This window comes from Phocoena phocoena, chromosome 6, assembly GCF_963924675.1.
Source record: "Phocoena phocoena chromosome 6, mPhoPho1.1, whole genome shotgun sequence".
Classification (NCBI taxonomy): domain Eukaryota; kingdom Metazoa; phylum Chordata; class Mammalia; order Artiodactyla; family Phocoenidae; genus Phocoena; species Phocoena phocoena.
In genome coordinates, this window is record NC_089224.1 from 108109824 (window position 1) to 108127022 (window position 17199).

The following is a 17199-nucleotide window of genomic DNA, read 5'->3' on the forward strand; positions in this document are numbered from 1 at the left end:
CTTTTCTTGCAGTGGAGATAGTGTGCACAGGCTTAGCCCCCCTCCCTGACCCTGGGAAGAACCTGAAGGGAGACCCAAAGGTGCCATAGGAGAGTAGGTTCCCATGGGTGAGGGGCTGAATGGAAGGAGAGGCTGGCTTCTCCAGTTCTGTCTTCCAGCCCCAGGAACTCTTCCCGCCTGCCAGGCCCCATGCATAGAATTAAGTGCATTCACGCTCTCAAGGAATCCTTGCAAACCCTCCTAGGTGGGTGCTGTTAGCAGCCCTTCTACCCAGGAGGCCCTGAGGCTCCGGGAAAGCGGCCTGCCTGAGGTTGGTGGTAGAGAGGAGCTAGAACCCATACTGGTGCCTCCAGACCCCTCCCCTCCCCTGCCCTAAGAGAGTCTGGGGACCCTCTTCCATCTCAGCAGGGGCCTTAGGACCCCGACTCTGACCAGACACAGGAGTCACCCTGCTTTGGAGGGGGCTGGGTCACCATGAGAGGCTGAGTGGTGCCCCATGTTCTACACTCAATCTAAGAGTAGGCCTTGCTCTCCTAAAGGGCCGGTGCTGGCGACGGAGGCGAGGACGATGACGCGCTGGGGACGCCAGGCTCGGACCGCGGCGGGATGACGTCTGCAGGTCAGGGGGACTCCCTCCCCGCCCCTCAAGCCGGTCTTTCTGTCCGCCCACGCGTCGGCTGGCTGGTCTGAGAAGTTCCGTCTGGGCTCGCCAGAGGGCGCCAGGGGGTGGTGGAGCGGGCTGGAGCGGGGGAACCCGGAAAGGCCGCGGCCCAGTGGGTCCCGTCCCACGGGGTCTGCGGCTCAGGTCAGAGGGTCAGATGGATGGCCAGGGAATCCGGACTCAGGGGCGCTCAGTGGAGCCGGATTCTGGCGATTGCACGCCCAGGGATTCGTAGTCGAGCATTCTGAGATGCCCGGGCGGCTCGGATGCCGTCCTCCACGACCCTCCAGCAGGGAGGGAGCTGCTCCTGGATCGCGTCCGGGGCGGGTGTCCGGGCCCTGGCCTTGCGATGCCCCTGGTCGAGGAGAGGACACTTGAGAATCCAAGAATAGGGGTTGGGAGTGGGAGTCCACTCTTTGGGGGGTGCGCCCCCCACAACCCCTTCCGGGCCCGCCTCGGCCCCGCCCCGGCCCCAGGCCCCGCCCCGGCCGGGACGCACCGCACCGCCCACTACCCTCGGCTGGGCTGGGAGCCCCGGGGGCCGCCGCAGCCGCCAGAGCGCCCGCCATGCTCGCTACCCCCGCCGCCCCGCTGCTCCAGCTGCTGCTCCTGCTGGGGCCGCGGCTCGAGGCTGCGGGCGTCGCAGAGCCGCCGCTGCCCGCCGTGGTCCTTGCCATCCTGGCCCGCAATGCCGAGCACTCTCTGCCCCACTACCTGGGCGCTCTGGAGCGGCTGGACTACCCCCGGGCCAGGCTGGCCCTCTGGTGAGAGAGACCCGGGCATCGGCATCCACCGGGCATCTATCCCCCAACCCCACGGACAGTCCGGGCTCCAGATGGCCCCATCTGCTCGCTGCCCAGACACCACCCAGACAGGCCCCTCCCTCGCAGATAGGCCCTCCGCAACCCGTGTCCCTGGACAGGACCCCTTATCCCCCTGGCCCTGCAGACTGACCTCTGAGGCCTTAGGTTGACAGAGGGACACCATTCCCTAATTCTGGCCCCTATTCCTCCTCTTGGGACCTCCTCTGGGTGTAAGTTGGGCCCAGTCCCTCTTGCCCTAGCCCTCAGAGCTGAAACTGAACCCGTGGGACCTGTGGTTGGCCTGATTTGGAGCGGAGCAGACAGGAGTAGCTGGCGTCCCCTGGGGCCCGATGTGGCACAGACCAGCAGGCCTCCGGGTTCCTGGGGAGCCCGTTAGGGTGCTGTCAGCCCTGGGCTCCATGCTGCCCTATGGGGGATTCACACCCGTTCCCCCTTCCCCTGGGCTGGTTTCAGCCTCTCTCAGGAGAGGGGCTGGGTCCTGCGGCCAAGGGCAAAGCCCCCTTCCTGCAGTCTCTCCCCCTAGGCGTCCCCACAGGGCACTGGAATCAGAGGCCACAGTCTGTAGAAACCAGAGCGGGGAGGAGTCCCAAGCTGAGGTTGGGGATAAACTGAGAGAAATGACCAAACTACCCTCCCTCCCCAACACACCAAAGTTGGGCTGGGGTTGGAGCCAGTGGCCTGGGGAGGCTGCCCACAATTACCAGTTTGGGAGTTAGTTAGTTCCCACCCATAGAAGACTTGACACGTAGTTAATGTTCACTTCTGGGGAATTGACTTAAAGGGGCAGTATCACCTAAAACCTGGGCTCTTGGCTAAGCCCCCTGCACCCCCCTCTGTCATGAGAGCCCCTTCAGAGAGGCTACTCGTGGTGGCAACGGAGCTCGGGCCCATCAGCATTTCTCAGGGACGCTCAGAGTGTGGTTTGGTCGTTATTACAACTATCTGGTGGAGGGAAGCAGCAGCTCCTCTGTCCAGTCCTGACTCAGAGAGGGGAGGGGGCTGACCTGTGGTCAAACAGCAGGGAAGGAAGGTAACCAGAGAATGTGGCAGGTATGTTCCTCAAAGTTGAGGTACTTTTCATCCTTCAAAATGCATTCAAGTTCTGTCATCTCAGCCCCTGAGCATGCCAGGACAGCTGAAAGTTACAGGGAGAAAGTGAAGCCCAGAGAGGGTCAGAACCTGCCTGAGGTCACACAGTGGATCACAGACCTATGATTAGGACCTGGCTTCCTGCCTTCCTCTGGAGCACACCTGCCTCCTCTGCTCCCAGGAGAGGCCAGCCCTGCAAGTGTTGGTGCTCCGGGGGTCAAGGCTGCCTCGGGGTTTGGTCCTTCGGTGGCTGTGCCTCCTCACCCTTCTTCCTCCTGTGTCCTCAGGTGTGCCACAGACCACAACGTGGACAACACCACAGAGATGCTGCAGGAGTGGCTGGCTGCTGTGGGCGATGACTATGCCGCTGTGGTCTGGAGGCCTGAGGGGGAGCCCAGGTGGTGACCTGAGGGGAACGTTCTGGGGAAGATGGACAACAGCTGCAGCCCAGAGAAGGAAAGGGACAACCCCGAGCCACAGCCTCCAGACCAGGGCTCTGTCCACTGCCCTGCAGAGAGGGACACCACATGCACCTACTGCATGGGAACATCTCATCGTTTTACCCTCTCAGGTCCTACCCAGACGAAGAGGGCCCTAAGCACTGGACCAAAGAACGGCACCAGTTTCTGATGGAGCTGAAACAGGAAGCCCTGACCTTTGCCAGGGACTGGGGGGCCGACTATATCCTGGTAAGAAAGCCTGGCCTACAATTGGGCTTCCCACAGGTGGTGGCACCTGTCCTTGACAGAAACCTTGGTGTGACTTAACCACCTGTAGGCTGGCTCCTTCAGCTAGCAACGTGGGTCAGAACCCAGATCAGATATTGAGCTTGGATCCCTATGCTTGAGTTCAGACTTGGTACTAAACCTGGATCCCTGAGTCAGAGCTCAGGGTATATACTGAGACTCGATCCCTGGGCTAGAGCCCAGGGTATAAACTGAGCCTAGTTCCCTGGACTAGAGCTCAGAGTAGGTCTTTGGATTTACTTCCTAAAACTTCAGATAAAGTTCTTAGATCAGCAACTCGGGTATAATCTCTGGACCCAATCCCCGAGCCAGTGCCCCAGACTAGATTCTTGGTCCAGAAACGGATCTACTGGTTTATAGGTTAGACCTCTCTGAGGGAACCCCATTGGATCCTGGGAGACTTTCTGGGTTTCTGGAAATCTGGAGGGATCCCACTCAGTGAATCCTTGGGGGACTGCAGCCCAGACAAGGCTGGGGCCTGTGACATCCCCCTCCGCACAGTTTGCAGACACGGACAACATTCTGACCAACAGCCAGACACTGCGGCTTCTGATCGAGCAGCGGCTGCCTGTGGTGGCCCCGATGCTGGACTCTCAGACCTACTACTCCAATTTCTGGTGTGGGATCACCCCCCAGGTAAGGCCGGGTTCGGGGGCCTCAGGAGGCTTGAGGTCTGAGAGGAGGGACGTGGAGAGACTGAAGGCCTTAGGGTCTGTGGGCCCTGGCAGGGGAGCAGTGTGCTGGGGATGGAGGGGCGCCCTCTCACAGCCCGGAGCCACCCCTTCCCCAGGGCTACTACCGCCGCACAGCCGACTACTTCCCTACCAAGAACCGCCAGCGCCGGGGCTGCTTCCGTGTCCCCATGGTCCACTCCACCTTCCTGGTATCCCTGCGGGCGGAGGGGACAGAACAGCTTGGCTTCTACCCCCCTCACCCCAACTATACCTGGCCCTTCGACGACATCATCATCTTCGCCTACGCCTGTCAGGCTGCTGGTGAGGACAGCTCTCCTTGAGCCTTTCTCCCAGGCCTCTAGGCCTTTGCACATGCTATTCCCTCTGCTTGGCGTGCTCTTCCCCACTCTGCAATTCATCTTTTTAATTCCTGTGTGTCCTCCAGGTCGTAGGCTTTCTTGGGCCCACTGCCCCGGTAGGTTAGATGTCCTTCTGGCCGTCCCCACCATGGCCCTTTCACGTATTCCTTCATTAGGCAAATATTTATGGGACACCTACCAGGTGCCAGGCACTGGGGAGACAGTGGTGAGTAAAATCAGGCAGTCTCTGACCTCCTGGATCCTCCAGTCCAGTCAGTCAAAGGATCACACAAATCAATGTCCAATCACAGTGACCGGAAGAAGAGCTTTTTGATTATAGGTGTTTTGGGAGCTTAGACTAGAGTTAACCTGTCAGGGAAGGCTTCCTGGAGGATGTAAACTTTGGGGCTGAGATCTAAAATATGGGCAGACATTAACAAGGTAGACAGAGCAGGACAGAGCATTTTAAGCAATGGGACCAGCAGGTGCAAAGGTCCTGTGGTGGCAGGGGATACAAGAAGGCAGGCAGCTGGAGCACAGTAAGCAAAGGGGGCATGGTGCAGGCTGAGGCAGGAAAGGTAGGCAGGGGCCAGCTTGTGGACCTGATGGGCAAGCATCTGGTCTTTAGCCTGTGGATGTCGGGCAGCCATCAGAGGATCACGTGATTGGATCTGAACACTAGAAAATATCATTCTGTTGTCGGTGGTTATTTTTAAGATGAAGGTTACTAGAAAGTGTTTGGGTTTGGGGAATTCCCTGGCGGTCCAGTGGTTAGGACTCTGTGCTTTCTCTGCTGAGGACTCAGGTTTGATCCCTGGTCGGGGAAGGAAGATCCCGCAAGCTGTGTAGCGCAGCCAGAAAAAAAAGTGTTTGGGTTTGGATGGGATAAACCCAGTTCTGAGGAAGAGTCGAAGTTGAGAGTGAGACAGAGATACTGCTGTTGGAATAAAGATCTTGAGAAGGCTACAGAGAATGTATTTCATGGTGTGCACTCACGGGGGGCAAGGACATGAAGGCTGTCTAGTGGGTGGAGAACTCTGCTCGCGGTCAAGGTGAATTAGAAGTGATGATTTAGTCAAGAAGCGTTGCACTTGGGCAAGCAGTGTGTGAGAAGTGTCCAGGGAGAAGAGAGTGTCATCTTTTTTGTGTGTGTGCATGAGGTACTAGCAACATCTGCAGTGCAGAGATGCAGGAAGAAAAAAGATCAAGCGCAGAGAGAGTGAAGGTGAAACAATACATGGACAAAAAAATGAGAAGAAGCAAAGGTATTTCCTTTTTTTTTGGCCACACCGGGCGGCTTGCGGGATCTCAGTTCCTCAACCAGAGATTGAACCCAGGCTCAGAATCCTAATCACTAGGCCACCAGGGAATCCCCTATTTCCTTATATTTTCATTCTTACCTCTACTTTGAGTATCAGCTGCTCTTTATTGGTCAGCGGTTTGTAGGAATTTCGTGAACAGGGGTTCTGTCTCCATCATTCGTGCTTCCACCACCTGCACTGGGCCAGGCTCTGTGCTCAATGCTGGGCCTGGGGTTAACTTTTTAGTAGATACCATGTGCCTGCCCTGGAGGACTCACAGTCTATAGAAGACAAAGGCTAAATATATAATTATAATAAAGATGATAAACATTGAAGGAATAAAAAAGGCCACTCTGGTTGCCAGGTGGAGGACAGCATGGTGGGGGCAGGCGAGGGGGTGGGGTTAAGTGTAGGGATCCGGGCAAGAGGTGATGGTGCTGGATTGGCGAGGGGGGTTGGGCAGAGGTGGGAAAGATTTAGGGGGTGGAGCAACGCCCGGTGGCATCAGGTGGCTGTAGCCAGGTGTGAGTTTGCCTGCTCCTTCCTCACCTTGATCCCCCGAGGGCAAGGACTGTCTGTCTTTCTCACCACCAGCAGCCAGCTGGTGCTCTAGATGCGTCTATCGCGTGAATAAACCATTTCGGCAGGAAGATCCCTTAGATATTGTTTGAGCCAAGCCGTTTCTCCCTCCAAGCCCAGGTGGGGACGCCGGGTTCCAGACAGGACTCACGTGGTGGGTCACTGGCAGGACTGGGCCTAGGACCTCCCATCTGGGTTCTGAGAGCCCCACCCTGCACTCCAGTGCTCACTCGGCCTCTCTCCGCAGGGGTCTCGGCCCACGTGTGCAACGAGCACCGTTATGGGTACATGAACGTGCCTGTGAAATCCCACCAGGGGCTGGAGGATGAGAGAGTCAACTTCATCCACCTGATCTTGGAAGCGCTGGGTGAGGGCTGTGAGCCGGTGTGTCCCCCCTCCCCACCGCTGGGGTTGAAGCCTCTCCCCAACTCATTCCCTGACTCTGGGCAAGTCCCTTTTCCCGCTGGGCCTCAGTCTGCCCATCCGTACAATGGAGGCAGGTGGATTCTGTGATCTCCTGCTGGGTATTCTGCCAGGGGGCAGGAACGAGGGGGGCTAGGACTCCAGGGCTGCCGCTGACTAGAGCCAGTAGGGACTCATGATGGGGGGGTGCTTTCCTCTGCAGTGGATGGGCCCCCCATGTGGGCCTCAGCTCATGTGTCCCGGCCCCCAAAGAGGCCCAGCAAGATGGGGTTTGATGAGGTAAGTCTTCCGGGCCTGCAGGATTGGGGCCAGGAGGTGGGTGGGCTCTCCCCTCCCCCTGCACCCACTCCCCTGCCTCCCCTCCTCTTCCAGGTGTTTGTCATCAGCCTGGCCCGCCGGCCCAACCGCCGAGAGCGCATGCTGAGTTCGCTCTGGGAGATGGAGATCTCTGGGCGTTTGGTGGATGCCGTGGACGGCCGGTGAGGCTTCCTGGGTGGGGACAGGACCCTGGGCAGCCGGTGGGGACCGGGTGGTCCATCACAGCTCCATGGGGGTGGGAAAAGCAGACAGTGAGCTGAATGAGTTGGCCGTTCTAGGAGGTATTCAAACAGGGCCTGAGTAATTCTGTCTCGGGGAGTCCCAGGGCAGACAGAACGGGACAGGGTGCCCTCCCTCAGCCCACCTGAGGGAGGAGAGTACAGTGGTTAAGGCCCAGGGTCTGGAGCTTCTGGGCGTGGTCACCAGCTGCGTGACCTCCATCTCTCAGCCCTACTGTGTAAACGGCGAGTAACTGCCTTCCTCTTAGGGACTTGTAAGGGTTCAGTGAAGGTTTAGCCAGGGCCTGAAATGTAGTAAGTATCCCAAAGGTTAATAATGTCTTCATTACGGTTATCAGGGTTATTCTTTTCCATCCTGAACTTAGGTCCCTGATGGGCGGGGCGGGGGTGGGAGCAGGCCAGTCGTGTTCCCCCAGCAACCAGGGGTCACACGGCCCCACATGCCCACTGCTGTTTGCTGCATACGCCCCGGCCCTGTGGACTGCAGGATGTCCATCCTTCGCTTGGGCCGCTGCCTAAGAAGTATCTGCCGCGTTCCCCGCATTCATCCTGGGGTGTGTCCCCCTCAGACTGCCGCCCCCTCCCCTTAGGATCCCCCCCGCCCGAGGTGGCAGTGGCGCTCTAGGTCCAGTCACTGATGGCTTCAGGCCACACGAAGCAGTAACAAGACTGAAGCCTCCTTCCAACCAGACTCCAGTGTGACTGTCCCCAACTTGCACAGGCCAGTTCCCCCTGGACAGGTCCCTGGCGGGCACCCCTGACCCCCTTATACCATCTGCCTCAGGGCACTCAACAGCAGTGTCATGAGGAGCCTCGGTGTGGACCTGCTTCCCGGCTACCAGGACCCCTACTCGGGCCGCACACTGACCAAGGGCGAGGTGGGCTGCTTCCTCAGCCACTACTCCATCTGGGAGGAGGTGAGGACCCCCATCCACTGCTCTGTACCAGCACTCGTGTGACCGGGGGTGACCGAGCACACTAACAATGACCCGGCCAGCAGCTTTCAGCCTCCTAAGGGCCCAGCCCTATACCTTATTCACCCTGCGGTCTCCACTGAGCACCTGCTGTGTGCTAGGAGAACTTCTGCTCTGAGAACACAGAGGTGAACAAGAAGAATGCAGCCGGTCCCTCCTGGGGCAAAGGGACCAGAGCAAGGCGCAGAAATCAAGAAAGAACTAAGCTTGCCACGGAGCGGGGATATGCAGGCTGTTCAAGAGTGCGGACTGGCCCGGCCTCCTGGCCTCCTGTGGGGTCAGGGTGGGCCTCGCCATTGAGGGGCAGGGAGAGGGGGCTTCTCAGCAGAGGAAGGCAGTGCGTGCACAGGCCATGGGGCTGAAGGAGTTGGGTGTGTTCTGTGTGGGAAGAAGAAAGGCCTAGGGCTTGGCCAAGCAGCCTCAGCCCAGGGCTGGGGTGTGAGTGCCTGGGAGAGGTCACTGCCTGGACACGGCAGGAGAGGACCCGGGCCTGGCCCTCCAAGGGGCGCCCCCTCCAGGAGGTGGAGCACAGACTCACTCCTTGTTTTTATTTTCTACTGTAGCAGAAATATGGGCGTGTGAGCTTATATTTCTGCTTTTCTGCTACCTCTGAACAGATTGAAGGATGATGTACATTTCACCACTTACTGAGCTGATCTCATGCTCTTTTCACATTTCCAACAGTTACAAAAAGTATTTATTCTCAGGGATGTGTGGGGCTAGGGCCTTCCTCCACCCCCCCAGCCCCCCACCCCCCAGCCTAGCTTCCTCAAGGAAAGCCCAAGAGGCGGAAGTGAGGAGCCAGGCCCTGGAGTCCAGCAGATGTGGTTCAGATCCCAGTTCTGCCACTTCCTGGCTGTGTGTCCTTGGACGAGTGGGTTCATCTCCCTGTGTCTCTATCTCCTTGCCGCAGTACGGGGACATCGTGCCTCCTGAGGGTCCCTGGAGATGAGCACTGTGGCCCCAGTGCTCAGTGACTGCAGCAAGGGTTCTGATTGCCATTGTGATCTGCTTGGAGAGCAAGACTACCCTCTGGACCCATCTTCCATCGGGAGAAACCACTCAGAGACGGGTCCCCTTCCCCAAAGGTCACATAGCGCAAGGGCAGGGCTCACAGGCCCCCTTACTTTGCCGGCCTGATTCAGGGCCAGGGGTGGAGGGAAGAAGGGAGCCCCCCCCCCCACCCCGCCCAGCCTTTAGCAGCTGAGTGACGCAGCCAGGGCTGAGCATTTGGCCTGTAACTGAGGCTAGGAGTGTCTGTCAGAGTCAGTCAGGTGGGAGGGGTCTAAAGAGCCTCCCCCACCGTGTACCACAGGTGGTTGCCCGGGGCCTGGCCCAGGTCGTGGTGTTTGAGGACGACGTGCGTTTTGAAAGCAATTTCAAGATGCGGCTGGAGCGGCTGATGAAGGAGGTGGAGGCGGAGAAACTTCCTTGGGACCTGATGTAGGCAGCCTGTGCCCCCAGGGGCCAGGGAGAGGGGTGGGCCTCCAGGGGTCTGCTTCCTCCTGAGGGGTCCTGGGACATCTACAGTGACTCCTGGGACCCCTGGTGTCACCTGCAGCTACCTCGGCCGGAAGCAGGTGAACCCTGAGGAGGAGGCAGCCGTGGAGGGGCTGCCGCACCTGGTGGTAGCTGGCTACTCGTACTGGACACTGGCGTACGTCCTGAGCCTGGCTGGCGCCCGCAAGCTGCTGGCCTCCCAGCCCCTGCGCCGAATGCTGCCCGTGGATGAGTTCCTGCCCATCATGTTTGACCAGCACCCCAAGTGAGCCTCAGATGGGGGTAGGGCAGGGTCAGCCTGTCTCGAGAGCCCACCTCAGCAAGTAGTAAGTCCCCTCACTGGGCAGGTGGAGAGACTGAGGCTGGCAGGGCTGAGTCACTTTTCTGGTCACCAAGGAATAGCCCAGCTTAGCCTTGGAGTCAGACCAATCTATGTGTGAATTCTGTGATGCCCTGTGGTTTTCAGTCAAGCGATTTTCCTGTTCTGTGCCTCAGTTTCCCCATCTGGAAAATGGGGATAAGAGAAATCCTGCCTCAGGATTAGATGGGGAGGGCGGTCAGGTGCTCTGGGGGTGAGGTGCCTGGCTCTGGGCTGACATGGGTCTGGGTGGAGGGGCCTACCCCCGCCCCCCTGAGCCAGCCTCCCACCTCTTAGTGAGCAGTACAAGGCACACTTCTGGCCGCGGGACCTGCGGGCCTTCTCAGCCCGGCCCCTGCTCGCTGCTCCCACCCACTACGCGGGGGACGCTGAGTGGCTCAGCGACACAGAGACGTCCTCGCCCTGGGACGATGACAGCGGCCGCCTCGTCAGCTGGAGTGGCTCTTATAAGACCCTGCGGGACCCCCGCCAGGACCTGGCCGGCAGCAGTGGGCACAGCCTCCATCCCCACCCCCAGGATGAGCTCTAGGTGGGCCTTGGTTTTCTCTCGCCTTCAACGACTGACTCTGTGTTTGGGTCTCCCTTTCCTCTTCTCAGCTGTCTTCTCTCTCTCCCTCTCTCTGTCTCGGGCTTTCTCTCTCTCTGTCTCTGTTTGTATCTTTGACTGTGTCTGCATTTCTCTGTCCACCTCTAACTCCCTCTCTCTCGCTCTCTTTCTCTCTGCCCATCTCTATCTCTTTGTGTCTCTCACTATCTCTGTATCTGTTTCTGTCTCTGTCTCTCATTGTCCAACTCTAGTTCTTTCTACTTCTTTCCTCTTACCTCTCTTGTCCCACCAGGTCAGGGTGGTGACTCCAGAGAAGTACCAGGGAATAGGCCATAGCTGTCCAGGGAGCAGAGCAAGAGCCGCCACCAGGAACCATAGACCCAGTAGAGACCTGGCTTCCACCTTGGGCATGGCCACTCTGCCCTCTGGACTCGTCTTCCATTGGGAGAAACCACTCAGAGACGGGTCCCCTTCCCCAAAGGTCACGTAGCACAAGGGCAGGGCTCGCAGGCCCTCTTACTTTGCCAGCCTGATTCCGGGCCTGGGGTGGAGGGAAGAAGGGAGGGCCCCCAGCCTTCAGTTTCAAGCTGGGCGGACACAGGAGCCCTGCCCCCAGCTGAGGACCCAGCTGCTGGGGCCCCTCTGCCACCTTCTACCTCCACCTCAGTTCCCTATCCAGCTTGACACATGGGTCTCACCTGCCACCCTCTTCCCTGGCCAGTGGGAAGTGCAGGGAGGTGGGAGGAGGACCCAGCACACAGTAGGCCCTCAATAAAAGCTGGCTGGTATTGCACTTTATACTTTTTAACTCATGGTTGAGCCTCTTTGCGTGTCCTGAGGGCTGGGAGGGAGGTGTTCCTGATCTGTGAATGAGCAGGTGGAGAGACAGAGGGGGAGGGCAGCCTAGAGAAGGAGTCAGGCGATCGACCTGGCATCACGTCCTCAGTCTGCTCATTGGTAAAGTGGAGGTGGGAGAAGTATCTCACGGGCCAGGTGGGTATAAAGTAGCCAGGCCTGGAGCCCAGCCCACAGTGAGTGCTTACCCACTGCGGCTGTCGTGGTCATCACTGGCCTCACCTTGCTGGCCAGGGTGGGCCCAGGCCAGACCGAGGGCTGCTGAGGCCTCCTTGCCTTTGGATCTTCACTTGTGCAGTTGGAACCCCTCCCCTGGAAGTGGCTGGGGAGATCCAGGGCTCCCCTCCTGCCCTAACTAGTGTGGCAGCCAGAGGGCGCAAGGTGGCAGAACCTGGACCTTGTGGGCCAGGGCGCCCTCTGCTGGTTTGGGGCCAGCAATGGGAAGGGAGCCTGGGGCATTTGGAATCTGCCCCCTGTGCTCTGGGTTACTTGCAGCAGCTTCACCTTCTAATGCTCTCCTGCTTGGGAACTGCCGGCCTTCCTCTCTCCCCACCCCTGGAAGGCCCAGCAACTGTCTCCACTGCCTGCGCTCAGGCAGCCGGAGGGGATGGGGAGGCGACTCCTTGTCTTGCCCGTAGCTGCTGTGGCTCCACCAGCGCAGGACCTGCCATCTCCAGGTTTCCTCCTTCAGAGGAGCCCCTCCCCCATGCAGCCTCTTGACTTGGTCTTGTAAGCCCCTGGGTCCTGGCAGAGTCAGTCAGGCACCCCCTGGGGCTGGGCTTTCCCTCCTTCTGTACCAGGGATGAGGTCCTGCTGGCCTGGCTTTGGTTCCAGAGCTTGGCATGGCTCTGAGAAGGACTTTGGGCCAGAGCTGTGGAATTGGTGCTTTGTTCATTCCAAGACCAAAAGCCATTGATTCTGGATGGCTATGACCTTGAGTAAGTCACTTCTCCCTTCCAGGCTCCAGGTGTCCCTTTCATTCATTAAAATGAACATTTATTGAGCACCCTCTATGGGCCATGTTTAGATACTAGGGATACAGCGGTGAATAAAACTGTCCCTCAAAAATCCCTGACCTCATAGAGCTGATATTCTAGTGAGGGAGACAGACAAAAACAGAGAAGCAAATATTGGAGGTTGTTAAGTCCTACAGAACAAAACGAGGGAGGAAATATCAAGTATGAGCTGAGAAGTTAACACATGAACAAAGACTTGAAGGAAGTGAGGGGACAAGCTCTGGGGATATGGGAAAGAAGACCATTCTAGGCCAAGGGGGCAGCATATGCAAAGGTCCTGAGGCAGGAACAGGACTGGCAGGTTCAAAAGACAGGGAAGATGCCACTGTGGCTGGAGCAGAACAAGCAAGGAGGAGCCAAGTTCTGGAGGTGAGGGAGCCAAGGTCAGGGCCAGAGCATGGAGGGCCTTGGAGGTCATTTTGGCTTTTACTCTGAGACAGGGAGCCCCTGGAGGGTTTGAGGCAGACAAATGACACAATTTAATTTTTATTTTAACATGATTAGCCTGGCTGCTGTAATGAACTGTAGTTGGATCCAGGGTAGCAGTAGGTAGATGGGTTAGGAACCCATTGTAATAATCCAGGTGAGACATGATGGTGCCCCAGACCAGGGTGTTAACAGTGGGGTCGGTGAGAGGCAGCAGCAGAATTTCAGGAGGAGACACTGATACGCCACCGCTGGGAGCTTCTCCCTGCGCTGCCTAGCAATGGTCAGCCCCTCTGTGTTCTTCCACATTGTCAGCGAGCCCTTGGGCTGCATCTCCTTCAGGCTGTTTGCAGACAAAGTTCCAAAGACAGCAGAAAACTTGCGTGCTCTGAGCACTGGGGAGAAACGATTTGGTTATGAGGGTCCTCCTTTCACAGAAGTATTCTGGGATTTATGTGCCAGGGTGGTGCCATCATGGCACTGGTGGCATCCAGCTACAATGAGAAATTTGATGATGAGAATTTCACCCTGAAACACACAGGTCCTGGCACCTTGTCCGTGGCAAATGCTGGACCCAACACAAGTGGTTCCCAGGTTCTCATCTGCACTGTCAAGACTGAGTGGCCGGATGGCAGGTGTGTGGTCTTTGGCAAGGTAGAAAAGGTCATGAACGGGGTGGCAGCCGTGGACCACTCTGGATCCAGCAATGGCAAGACCAGCAAGAAGCTCACCATTGCTGTCTGTGGACAAATCTAGTAAATCTGACTCGTGCCTTATCTTAAACAGCCCATTCCTTCCGTAGCTCAGTAGAGCATCCCTCACCCTCATCTGCTTGTGACATCCTATAATCTTTGTGCTTTTGCTGCAGTGCTTTGGGTTTCACATTTTCCATTCCCCGCTCCAAGTCTATCTGAATTGCAGAGTTAAGTTTATGATTATGAAATAAAAGCTAAACAACAACAGAGAGAGAGACCTAGACAGATTGAGGATAATGTCAAAGTTTTGGACCCAAATTACTAGAAGAATGGAACTGCCATCAACAGAAATGGAGAAAACTACAGAGTGTGGGGCAGGGGACTGGCTTGGGGCGGGTCAGGAGATCATTTTCAGATGTGCTACATTTGAGATTCAGGTGCAGGTGTCAATGAGTTAGATACACGAGCCTGGGATTCAGGGGTCGGGTCTGGGCTGGAGATAGAAGCTTGGCATCCCCTGTCCTGACCCAGAAGTCCTGGCCCCAAACCACACACTCCACCACCTGTTACCTGGGGAGCTGGTTGAAATGCAGATTCCTGCCCCCTCCTAATTCTCCTGCCCAGGGTTCTGATTCAGTAGGTTGTGGGTGAGGCCTGACTGTTTTTGAACAAAACTATCGCAGGTGATCCTGAGAAGCTGACAGGTTTGGGAACTGTAGCTGAATCTACATATGGTAAAATTTACTTTGATTTTTTTTTGGAATGAATGATTCTTTAAATTCTATAGTGCTTTACAATTTTCAAAAGTTTCACACACATGATTTCATATAATTCCATAATAACCCTGTTTTCCCCCTACCCCTCTACTGCACCTCCCCCTTCCCTGTCCCCACTGGTAACCCCTAGTTTGTTCTCTGTATCTAGGAGTCTGTTTCTTTTTTTTTTTAATTATGGACATTTATTTTATTTTATTTTTTTATGTTGGGGGTAGGAGTTTATTAATTTACTTATTTATTTTTGCTGTGTTGTGTCTTCGTTTCTGTGTGAGGGCTTTCTCTAGTTGCGGCGAGCGGGGGCCACTCTTCATTCTTTTCTGTTTTATTCACCAGATTGTTGTTTTTTTTTTTTTTTAGATCCCATATATAAGTGATATCATACAGTATTTGTCTTTCTCTGTACTTTGATGATTTTTGACAGATGTAAAGTCATGCCACCAGTACTACAGTGAAGATATGGAATATATACATCCCCCCAAAAAGTTCTCCTCTGCCTCTCTGCAGTCGATTCCCTTTTCCCACCCCAGTCCCTGGAAACCACTGATCTGTTTGCCTTTTCCAAACTGTCACCTGGATGGAATCATGTAGTACCTGGCCTTTTGTGTCTGTCTTCTTTTATCCAGTATGTTTTATTTGGAAGTTTTATACAAAACTGAGCTTTAACGTCTTCCCTAATATTTTATACCACAGTTTCTAATCCTAATATATATTATGAAGAATGAAGTATGAAATTTTTTCATCAAGACTTCCAAACGTCCCACAATACCCACCAGACTACTTAGATGCTGTGTAAATATTTTGGTTTTCTGTGGGTGCCCTGCTCTGAAAAAAGGCTGGGAACTCTTTCTCCAAGGCATACCCACTGCTTGGGGAAGGCACGGGGAACTGTGAGAAAGTGAGAGTGGGGATGGGTCGGGGCAAGAACCAGGTCTCCTTCTCACTCCTGCTGGACCACTTCTAATCTGCTCTTCCCCCCACCCCGCTACTGCCACAACAGTGTGCAAACCAAGAGACAAGGGGCTTTGCTATGAGTAAATGGCAGCTTTTGGGCATTGGCTGTTTGCCAACTGTTTCGCCTGCTTGGAGAGCTCTTTCTTTCCTTCCGGTTTCTTAGCCGAATTGTAAATGCTGGAGAATTCCCTGGCGGTCCAGTGGTTAGGACTCCGCACTTTCATTGCTGAGGGCCCTTGTTCAATCCCTGGTGGGGGAACTAAGATCCCTTAAACAGCAGGGCGGCCAAAAAAAAAAAAAAAAAAAATGAAGGGATACTGGAGAAGAGCCCTCCCTGCAAACCTACTAGTCACAGCGTAGGCCCTGCGGGCAGAGAAAACTGTCTTGAGTTGTCTCAGCCCCTTCTAGCTCTATGACCATGGGCAAGTGTCCTGACCTCTCTCGAGACTCAGTTTTCTGCTCTGTAAAATGGGATTACACTCAAGCCGACCTCACCGGATGTTGTGAGGATCCATTGAGCTAATGCAGGTGAGCGCGGTGCCTGGCACAGAGGGAGTGCTGCACTGAGGGTCACTGGTATCACAGGGACCCTCTAGACGATGACCGTGAATCAGGATGGACTTGGGTGGTCTGCCTGAGTCAGAGGAAAAAGTGGGGCAGGGAGAAGGAGGGTGTCTCTGTAAACAGGTAATCGAATTTCCAATTTCACCTCTGCCACTTAATTATCTGTACCCCTTGAGCCAGGTCCTTCTCCTCTCTGTAAAATGTGTTTCCTTCATTAAAATGAAGGGGCATGACCAGATTTGCCCTCCAAGGTCACTCCCAGATGGTCCGGGAAGTGGTTCTCAAACTTTAGAGTCCAAACTTTACAGTGCATCCGAATCACCTGGAGAACTTGTTAAAACACAGATTGCTGCTCCCCCCGCCCCCCAGTTTCTGATTCAGTAAGTCTGGGGTGGAGCCTAAACAATGTGTATTTCTAACAAGTTCCCTGGTGATGCTGATGTTGCTGGTACAGGGACCCCACTTTGAGAACCGCTGCTTTGGGCCACCGTAGAACCTGGACTCTCTTCTCCACTGAGTCCAGCATCCATCCAATCTCAGAGGCCCAGGGTCAGTGAGGGGCTGGTTAAAGGTCCAAGAGGAGCCAATCCTTGATAGGGCCTGGGAGAATTTTCTCTCCCTACTCCACCCAGGACTTGAAATCTCTCAAGTCACCTGAAAGAAAAAGCTAGACCCTGTTTGGAGCACGGATTCCTTCTCCCCAGGGTTATGCTGTGGCCATTGCATCAGGGCCCTGGAGGAAGTGCTCTAAGATGGAAACAACCGGTAATCAGGCCCTAGGGCAAATGGAGAGGCTGCTTCAGAGCCTAAGGACTCCGGCCATCCCCCTGCCAGGAGCTGCACGCAGGGCTGGGGTCCAGCGCTGGAGCTAACAACTCCTCCTTCACCTGTGTTTATTTCCAACGAACAAGAAAAGCCCAGGTTCATTGTTGAAATTTAGAGAAACAGAATGAGGAAACTAAAATGGTTAGTGTTAACATTCTGAGATAGTGTCTTCCGGTTAAAAATTTTAAAAAAAATTAAAAAAATAAAAAAAAATCTTTTATTACTTAAGCTGGGTGGCTGGGTGGTGCTCCATTAGTGTTTATTTTATTGTTATTAATATTATTATTTTTGGCCGCACCGTGCAGCATGCAGGAATCCTACTTCCCTGACCAGGGATGGAACCCATGCCCCATGCAGTAGAAGCACAGAGTCCTAACCACTGGACCGCCAGGGAAGTCCCGATTTTATTATACATCTTTAAATGGAACATATGCATTATGTTTCGGTTGAATTGTGTCCCCCAAAAGTTAATATGTTG

At 55.5% G+C, this 17199-nt stretch overlaps 1 protein-coding gene and 1 pseudogene across 1 annotated transcript; both read left to right on the forward strand.

Annotated features, from left to right (window-relative positions):
- Positions 1 to 1223: 1223 nt before the first annotated feature.
- CERCAM (cerebral endothelial cell adhesion molecule) lies at positions 1224 to 11411 on the forward strand. The gene is made up of 13 exons (XM_065878851.1): positions 1224 to 1425; positions 2862 to 2972; positions 3146 to 3263; positions 3822 to 3956; positions 4111 to 4315; positions 6481 to 6600; positions 6859 to 6935; positions 7029 to 7135; positions 7998 to 8130; positions 9503 to 9630; positions 9749 to 9952; positions 10343 to 10595; positions 10906 to 11411. Exons 1-12 carry the CDS (start codon positions 1229 to 1231, stop codon positions 10593 to 10595), a joined length of 1788 nt encoding a protein of 595 aa, XP_065734923.1. The 5' UTR covers positions 1224 to 1228; the 3' UTR covers positions 10906 to 11411.
- A 1779-nt stretch (positions 11412 to 13190) lies between these two features.
- Positions 13191 to 13666, forward strand: LOC136124287 (peptidyl-prolyl cis-trans isomerase A-like; annotated as a pseudogene).
- Positions 13667 to 17199: the final 3533 nt, after the last annotated feature.